This window comes from Phaseolus vulgaris, chromosome 8, assembly GCF_051622355.1.
Source record: "Phaseolus vulgaris cultivar YP4 chromosome 8, ASM5162235v1, whole genome shotgun sequence".
In the NCBI taxonomy this organism is placed as follows: Eukaryota; Viridiplantae; Streptophyta; class Magnoliopsida; order Fabales; family Fabaceae; genus Phaseolus; species Phaseolus vulgaris.
The window spans coordinates 28,396,701-28,406,905 of NC_143505.1; the positions used below are offsets into that span (position 1 = coordinate 28,396,701).

The 10,205-nt window shown below is 32.3% G+C and overlaps 1 protein-coding gene and 1 pseudogene across 1 annotated transcript; one reads left to right on the top strand and one right to left on the bottom strand.

Annotated features, from left to right (window-relative positions):
* Positions 1-3,257: 3,257 nt before the first annotated feature.
* On the top strand, positions 3,258-6,159 carry LOC137825570 (polygalacturonase). The gene is made up of 4 exons (XM_068631264.2): positions 3,258-3,824; positions 4,500-4,789; positions 5,352-5,580; positions 5,737-6,159. The coding sequence occupies exons 1-4, from the start codon at positions 3,375-3,377 to the stop codon at positions 5,953-5,955; spliced, it is 1,188 nt and encodes a 395-aa protein (XP_068487365.1). The 5' UTR covers positions 3,258-3,374; the 3' UTR covers positions 5,956-6,159.
* Positions 6,160-8,128: 1,969 nt separating this feature from the next.
* LOC150025537 (uncharacterized) lies at positions 8,129-8,997 on the bottom strand (annotated as a pseudogene).
* Between the last annotated feature and the right edge of the window lie 1,208 nt (positions 8,998-10,205).

A 10,205-nucleotide genomic window follows, 5' to 3' on the forward strand; every position in this document is an offset into this window, starting at 1 on the left:
ACTAAGTGAAAAACAACCTGTTGTTTTGTCGAAACAACCGATTGTTTATATTTAGGTGTTTTTAGAAAGGTTGAAAACTGTTTTTGATGGTTGACTTGCTGTCAAACCAAAACAACCGATTGATTTGTGAAAACAACCAATTGTTTGTTTTGGGACCATAACAGAAAACTGTTTTGTGCTTTGACTGAGCATTAAATGATTTTATAACTGAATACGCTTCAGTTTTAAATGCTTTGACCAAGCTTTGAATGCAATAAATAGTTTGTTCAGATTTTGTAACAAACAACTAAGTTTTAATCAAAGAAAAACAGATTTGAGCTTTTCACTAATTTTGCTTTTTGAAGAGTTGAAGTTTGCTTTGAGATTGCTTGGATCAAAGAGAGTGTGATATAGGATTTTCATCTTGTATTGATTTCAGATCTTTTCTGTAACAAGCGTAATCCTTTGTACCTTTGAAGAAACTCTGTGTGTGAAGCTAAGAAGTGTTGTGTGTTCTTGAGGTTGTCAAGATCAACATTCTTAATGGTGTTCTACTGAGCCAAAGGAAGTGTGTGTCTTGAGGGGATCAAGGTCAGTTCTTTGGTGATGTTGTAAGTAATCTAGGGTTGATTGCTTAGGGATTCCCCAGTGGTTTCTGGGAAGACTGGATGTAGCTCTTGATTAAGAGTGAACCAGTATAAACCTGTGTGTTCATTCTCTCTATCCTTAAACTCTTTAAATTCAGTTTTATATTTGTGAACTGGTATAAACAACCGATTGTTTCTGCGAAACAACCGATTGTTTTTCTGCGAAACAACCGATTGTTTTTCTGGTGCTGTGCTTATTTGCTTTGTGTTTTGGCAAACTGATTTCTTAATCAAGGTTTTCACGAAGTAATTTCATTCTAGACTGAAAAGTTTGCGAAAACCCTCTTTAAATCATTCACCCCCTCTAGTTTAAAGCCATACATTCTAACAGATTCAACTAGTTGTTTTCCCTTTGTTGGAAAAACACTTTGTTTCTTTTAAAACTGTTTGATCAAGCTTTGTGTAGGATTAAGAACTGATCTTAACAAAGATTCTAAACAACCTAATGTAAACCCAAACCAAAATGCAACACAACTTCAGGCTTCATGTGGATTTGAAATATCAAAGCTCTCATGTTCAACATATATTACAACAAGTTTTGTCATTTTGTGATTTTTTTAAGTTTCAAATTCTTGAAATTAACACTTTCTTTGTGTTTTCCTTACTCTTGAATGTTTCCACGTCTAGAAACAAACACACCATTAAAGTATGAGGTGGTAGGAGAGTCTTTGCCAAAGATAAATCTACTATTGATTTGTTGCTCACCTTCATATAAAGCTGAACTACTTCATTAAGGTATATGACACTAATTCAACTTTATTCCTATTTATTTTATTTAGACCATTTTAAAACCTAGTTATTATACTTCTATTCATAATTGGCTGTTTTGTTTTATTTATAAAAAATTTTAACCACACCCATTTAACTCATAGGGAGGTTTTTCTTGCACCTCTATCATTTCTTCATGCACTTCCATACTCAGGGTGAAAATTTTATTTTACCTTTAATGAAATAAAAAAATTATTCCTAAGTTCTTGCACTCCCACAAGCTTATTCGTTGAATGAGAGCAACGCAAAGTAGACAATCAAAAATAACTTTCAAATTCTACAATTCAAAATGCAAATTTGTATTGCAAATTATAGAATCCAGTGCATTTTAACGACTTTCGGATTTCACAATTTGGAATATAATTTGCATTCTGAATTGTAGAATTTAGAATGCATTTTAATGAATTTCGAATTGTAGAATTCAGAATACAAAGTTGGCTTCCAATTTCTATAATCCAGAAGTGATTTTTGAATCTAGAAAATGGCTTACGAATTCTACAATTCAGAAGTCATGACTTCCGAATTTTATAATTCGAAATCCATTTTCTAGATTTAGAAATGACTTAGGAATTGTAAATTTTGGAAACCAACTTTGTATTTTGAATTCCCCAATTCAAATTATAAAATTTGAAATACAAATTCAAAAAGATATATTTGGTATTATAATAATTATGGGGTACAGGAAGAAATCACGGAGGTACGAGAGGAAATTCCCTAACTCATAATCTAAGGTTAGTGTGGGAGCAAGGGTGAGGAAACCCAAGCCCAATGAAAACAAGTATGGAAATTCACCCCGTGTCATGTCATACCTATGTACCAGTAGCCTATTAAACTTAATAACACTTACATTACTAGTTATTAGGGTAATCTCAATTAAATAACTTTCATTAAATAAAATACTTTTCCTAATGTAATCTCATAGTATATACTTTTAATTGTTATGATATCATATTGATGTTGTTTTCAATGTTTCTCGGACGTTAGAAGTTAAAAAAAAAATGGTTGGGAAAGTTATAAAGGAATATTAAAGAAAAAGATACCCTGAGACTAAAAATAAAAATAGTAAATTACATAACTAAAGTCATATATATTGTGTGTATAATGTGCATTCTAGATAGAGTAAGGATTAAATGATCTAAAAAATAAGTTATTTATTTTGAATGAAAAAAAAACGGCGTAAGAGCAAACATTCAAAGTTTGGGCCGTACGCAGTTGGACTGCGCATTTCCAGTTAAGTGCAAGCAATACGGATGCAACGTACACGGCCTATTAGTAATTATAATTCAAACAATTCTCGTCTCTTTTTAGTCAATAATTTATTTCAAAGTGTTTATTAATCTCATGGATTCAACTCATTGTATGCGTTATCTATGCCTTCGATTATACTACACAAAGTAATAGTTTTTTTAATTATTTGTATTGTGCATTTAGTCCATCTATCCTTATCCTAAATTACACACACATATTGGTATAATTTCAAGTTTGATTAAAGAATAGGTTGAATTTTTGTTAAGTTAATTAAACCCTTTTAATTAAGCAAAGTCATTGGCTTAACACATGCATACTCATCATCCAAAATCTTATCTTACGAAGATAATTTATATCAACAATTTATTTATCAAAGCAATCACATTCATGATGCTAGCTCATCTTTTAACTTTCTTGGTAATCATGCAATGTATATAAATGACTTGTGTTATATTGAAGCAAATGCGAAATTAAGCACTTGAGATACTATAGCCCTATTTCCATGGGTTTCTACATAATTTTTTTTATAAGTTAAATTAATTTAGATATACGTACCAATTTAAAGAAAGCCTCCTAAACACTGCTATATATATATATTACATCTAGCATTCTAACATCTTCAACTATATCTCAGTTCATCTGAAGGATCAAGAAGCAGAAACCGAAAAGCGCAACTGACATTCTTAGAGAGCATTTTCCACATTAGGGAACATAACTAGAAATTATTAGAAAATGATTTGTGTTGTTGAAACAAAATTCTTGGTTATTTCATGTATCTTATGCAGTGTTTTGTTAGGGTTTTCCAATGCAGTTGTAACCTCTAGATACAATGTGGTAAAATTTGGGGCAAAAGCAGATGGAAAAACTGACTCCACTGAACCATTCATGAAAGCTTGGGAATCAGCATGTGGTAATCTGAGCCCTGCAACAATTTACGTGCCTAAAGGGAGGTACTTGCTGAGAAACACTAATTTCCGAGGTCCATGCAAGAGGAAGGTGACATTCCTCATAGATGGGACTCTTGTGGCTCCTGAAGATTACACAGCACTAGGAAATTCTGGATTCTGGATTTTATTCAATCATGTGGAGAATCTAGTTGTTTCTGGTGGAAAATTAGATGGTAAAGGAGCTGCTTTCTGGAATTGTAGGAGATCTGGAAAGAGTTGTCCTGCAGGAGCAAGAGTATGTTAAACACTTTATTTATGCTTCATTTTCCAACTTTTTTAATCTTATTTCTATACCTAGTATCACTTTTTTTTTTGACAAAAATTGTTCATAACTACTTTTACAAACACAAATAAAAAATAAAATAATTTTTCATAAATTAAAATCAGTTTCTAATTTTTTTTAAAATTTAAAAATTAAAATTAGTTTATAAGTAAATTAATTTTAATTTTTAGAAAAACTTATTTTATTTTTTCTTGTTATTGTTTTCTCTCTTTAGTGGTACTTATAAAGAAAATTCTCCAATATATATACTCTGTCTTTCAAAAGAGGGAGATGTAATATATTTTATGACATCTTTTTTTTAACATATGATTAAAACTGATGAAATCGTGAGAAGCTTTTTTTTTTTCTTAATAAATTTGAGTTTTTGCAAACATATTAAAACTGATCTCAAAAGCGTTTTTTTTAATATTTACGTTTCATTAAATAAATACATTTTCACAAATATTTGTAGACAGAAACACTTATTGAGTTTCTTTATGAATTACATTCAACTTATTCATTTTAGTTTAAATTCATAAATCTTACATTGATATCTATTGTTAAAAATTTATGAAGAATTTTTGATGAATATGAACCCTAAACTAGAATAAAATGTTTAACAAGTGAATATTTGGGTAATAATTGCAGTCAATGACATTCAACTGGGTGAATAACTTGGTGGTTAGTGGCATAACTTCAGTGAACAGCCAAGTAAGTCACCTTGTAATCAACACCTGCAAGAATGTTGTTGTGAAAAATGTAAGGCTTATTGCACCTGAGCAGAGCCCTAACACCGACGGCATTCACGTTGAACGCTCAACTGGGGTTACCATTACTGGATCTACCTTACAAACTGGAGATGACTGCATATCCATTGGTGATGCCACCTACAACCTCTTCATCTCCAACATAAAATGTGGCCCTGGCCATGGCGTAAGGTACCATCAACACCATTATATTACTTTAAAACAACCTTTATTTTTATGAAATATAGATCTCTTTAAAGATCCAAAATACCTAACAAAAGAAATAAATCATTCTTTCTAAAACAAACTCATCAAGATACAGAAATTGTAGCTGTGTAGAAAATAGGTGCAAATTTTTTACAATAAATATTGTAGTAATGTTTTTACAATCATGATAAAGATAAGAAGGAAAGAGAGAACTGGAAATAATATTGTACATGGACAGTGTTGCACCACTTTTATATTAACCATTAAATATATTAAAACTTAAATTTTTCACTTCCTAAACTTATTTATTGATCCAACATGTGAGATACTTCTGCATTAATAAAAAAGTATGTAATTATACTATCTGTCTCTGTTAGTACTGTTCTTGGATCGGCTATGGTATCACGAAGAAGAATATCATAATAATTTATGCAACATAATTTAAAAAATAAACTGTATACACAAAATTCTATACGAAATTTGCATAACAATAAAATGAAAAATACACAAAATTGTACAACAATCTGAGTGTACATGTTTGAAGCAGTATTGGAAGTTTAGGTCAAAAAGTGGACGAAAAAGGAGTAGAAAATGTGACTTTAACGAACGCCATCTTCTCTGGATCGGACAATGGAGTGAGGATAAAGACATGGGCCAGACCGAGCAACGGGTTCGTTAGGAATGTTCTTTTCCAAAACATCGTAATGGACAAAGTTGAGAATCCCATCATCATTGATCAGAATTACTGCCCCAATAATCAAGGTTGTCCTTCCCAGGTAATCATAAATAGTTAATGCAACCCAACATTATTATATATTTTCGATCTTTCTATGGGAATTTAAAATTTTAATTAATTAATAAAAATTCAAAGTTACTGGTATCCATGTCACAATTTTTTTGTTGGGATAACACAATTGTGTTATATTTTACAGACTTCAGGAATTAAGATCAGTGAAATCACATATTTGAACATAAATGGAAGTTCAGCAACACCAGAAGCAGTAACTTTTGATTGCAGCCCAAGTAATCCATGTCGAGGGATCAAATTTCAGGATATAAACCTAACCTACAAGAACATTGCTGCAACTTCATCGTGTAAGAACATTGAGGGGACGAGCAGTGGAACACTGGTGCCAGAAAGTTGTATATAATATTAATAGATTGTATTATATAAATTTATGTATATAAGTCTCTCTATGCTTCAAGATGAAGCAGAAGCTGGGTGGATGTATGCTGGTATTGTTTATTGTTTAATGGTTTACATGATTGTGTAAAGGTCAATTCAACCTGCTCAAACTTTTGTCTTTCAAATTTTAGGAGGCTACACCATGTTATAACAAATTGTGTGTTCACTATTTCTATCTTTTTTCCTTTTTTTCTGATTGGAAAAAAATAATGTCCTAATGTTATTAAATAGTCTTTGTTTACAACCAATTAAATAAATTAATGATCAACACAAATTATCATCTATCTTCAAAACATATGCAGTAGTAATATTTTTCTTATTGTTGGAAAATTTGCAAGAAACTATAACAACGTATTATGATGGGTCTACCTGTCATAAAAATTAATGGGGTGAATTTTTTATTAAGTGCCAAATTTTTTATACGAATTTAAAGAAGAAATAACATAATAACTAGTTAATTCTCTTTATAATAGTCATACTAAATTATTTTTACTAAGTTTTAATTCAAATCAACAGTGTAATTAGTCTTCTTTAGTTTTTCGTTCCAAAGCTTCAGACTCTCTTCCCCAACTCAAAACTCTTTTCTCAATTCTTCACTGCAAACTCTCCCCGTGGAACCTTAATTATGCACAAATTTCGTGACTCTAGACTCTGTTCTCTATTTTCCGACTGTAACCTCTCCTCTTTGAACCCTAATCGTTGGTGGAGGTGATGAATCTTTAGGTGCACTAGGCAAAACAAGAGGAATATTAACTTGATTAGATGAAGACACATAAGGAGAAGGACAAGACTTAAAGTAAAGTGAAGACTCACTCGGATGTGACATTTGCTTAAATAAAATAATAGTAAGAGAAGGTGAAAAACATTTATATCCTTTTTGTGACCTAGTAAATCCTAAAAAGACACATTTGTGTGATATAGGAGATAATTTATGAAGACTAGGACTAAAGTTATGAACAAAGGATGTGGACCCAAAAATTTTGGGAGGTAAGGAGTGGAAGGGTCATGTGGAAATAAAATAGAATAAGGAATTTTGTCCTCTAACACGGAAGATGACATGTGATATATTAAGATAACATGCACTAAGAACAACACCCCTAAAACGCCAAGGAACATTACCATGGATTAAAATAGTATGAGTTGTTTCAATAAGATGTTTATTCTTGCGTTCAACTATCCCATTTTGTTGAGGTGTATAAGCACATGAAGTTTGATGAAGGAGATCATGAAAAGTCATAAAATTTTTAAAAGAATGAGAAAGAAACTCATTCCCAGTATCACTGTGCAAAATTAGAATGGAAATTCCAAATTGATTTTTAACTTCATTGTAAAAGATTTGAAATATCGAAAACAACTCAGAACGATTTTTCATTAAAAACACCTAAGTACATATTGAATAATCATCAATAAAAGTAACAAAATACTGAAATCCTAAATTAGACTTAATACGACTTGGTCCCCACTGTCAGAGTGAACTAAGGCGAAAGGAGATGAAATACGTTGTGAGACACTACTAAGAAAAGAACTACGAATGTGTTTCCCTAAATGACATGACTCACACACGATAAACTTGATACATTAGACAAACTTGGAATAAGTTGTTGCATCTTTGCAAGAGTAGGATGACCCAATTGAGCATGAATGAGATGGAGAATCCACAATCGTGCCAACATGTGCAGAGATCTGTAGTTGATAAAGTTAGTGAGACTCACATTCGATGCCAATCCTCCGTCCCAAACTTCGTTCCTGTAAAGAAACAAAATCTTTGGTAAAAGAAATAACACAATCAAGGGAATGAGTAAGACGACTAATGGATAATAAGTTAAATGGAGAACCAGGGACATAAAGAACATTATCATTAGATAAAGAAGGAAAAAGATTAATAGTACCAACACCATGTGATGGTACCCTAGACATTGGCCATGGTAACTGAAGGTAAATAACCTATAGTAGATAGGGAAGAGAAAAAAGGTTTATTATCAATAATGTGATATGTTGAACTTGAATCTAGAACCCAATGGCTAAGGGAAGTAAAGGGTTAGGCCAACAAAAGATGTACCTGAATGTGTGACAGAAGTAGTGGAACCAGAGTTCTAACGATCCTCATACCATTTAAGAAATTCATTAAAAATATCAGGCTAGCCTGAGGTACCAAATGAAGTATGATCCACATTAGAAGGTTGCATAAGAGTAATTTGGACAACCACAATAGATTTAGGAGGACGACCATGTAAGGCATAACATCTGTCAATTTTGTGACCAAGTTTGCCACAATGGTCACACTTTTGATGCCCTTTGCTCGACTTGTGAGGGCGAGTATGATCATTATGCCGAGAGACTAAAGTAGAAGAGTTATCAACATAAGGCGTTATATCAGTGATGTGTTTACCTGACACACGCAGAAAGGTAGAACAAGTAGAAGTAAAATTTGGCATGATAGGAGATCCCAAAATTTGATCACGGACATGAGAATAATCATAAAAAAGGCCATGTAAGCCTAATAACATGAAGCACTTGGATCTTTACTTTAGTTCTTGAGAAGGAGTGGAGGCAGGAGGAAAAAACTTATTAAAATCATGAAGAAGAGCATGGAGTTTACCCATATATTTTGCCATTGTACCATCAAGACAATTTGGAGCAACAACTGTGAGGAGATTTTGACACACACCATAAAGACGTTAAGTATAATTGGTGTATAATAATTTTTCCTGTTCCCAAACTTCTGAACATGTCTCATATGTTCGAAAAATTGTTTTAAAGATGAATGAATGGTTGATTTGATAACGATGCATAATTGAGCATCAATTTTCAACCAACGAAAAACCTCATCTTCAGCAACCCTGGGACGAGTAAGATGATCAACATAACTATGTCTCTTAAGCCATAATTTAATATCTGAGACCCAAGTGTCATAATTGATTCCATCCGATTTGTCAATGGAGAGATGAACATTGACATAATTAGTATAAATAGACGGTTCAAGTATAGTGGCAGTGGAAGAAGCCATAAATGACAAGGACAAATCCAATCACCGGCCAATTGGTGGCAACTCTGGAGAGAATCTGGTGGCGGCTTTGGGGAAACTCCAGTGGTGGCTTTGGCGAAACTCTAGTGGCGGCTCCGACGTCAAGGAGGCGGTGGGACGACGACTGGAAAATACCTGTGAATAATGGGTTCACAAATTTGTTTTTTGAATTATAACCCTATGCTCTATATACCATATTAAAATAAAAGAAAAGAAGAATAAGATAAATCCTTTGTGTATATTGAACACATAGGGTTATGTTTATATAGAAAAAGAAACATATGCACTAAGCCCATTACATAAATAGAAACATCTAATAATATCTCATAATATCTAATAATATCTAACACAAATAAATAAGTGATGGAAACTCGACATTTGTGATTTGAGATCCCATGAATAAGGTTCATATGGGTAAAAATAAATCACTGGTTAGTTTTGCTAGCATTACAATCGATTTAAAATCAACTTTGTCCATTCCTATGGTGTGTCAAAGTGGTAGATACCACATCATTACAAGGATAAAATTTACAGTTAAATTTTATGTGGTATATGAAATTTTAAATTTTACAAATATTTTAATGATTTTCATATCCTTTACATGCAGTGTATGATTTACAACACACGAATGTCAAGTTGGGCCGTTTGCATGAAATTTTGGTAAGATCTCTAGAGCACTCATGAATATCAGACATGTGCATGACCTAGTAAGCGGAACACAATGTTAACTGCAAGAATTGTGTGGGTGTATTTGATTGACTATCCTCTAGCACACATTAAGTGTTCTTTTATTCATATAGCTTGTTATAATATCTCTGGTGCATTACATTGTAATATTTTCTTCTTTCTTTCTCTCTCTCTCTCTCTCTCTCTTTCTTTCTCTTTCCTTTTGCAATTTGTGGGGGATTGTTGTGCATAATGGGCATTATAAAAGGAAAAATAGTCCCACATTGCTTACTTACACTCTCAAAGGGTTTATATACCAAGACACTCCATACACACCTTCACTCACTCTTTTCTCTTTCCTTATCCTTTGTTATATGCTTTAAGAATTTTCTAGTTTTGTGATCCTCGTCATACCATTCTAGAAGCTCGTGTTGTACCTTGGGGGATATCAGTATAGTGATACTAATCCAAAAAGGAACTATAAACTCCTAGAAAAAAAAGTTACTTCTTGAAATAAATGGCTT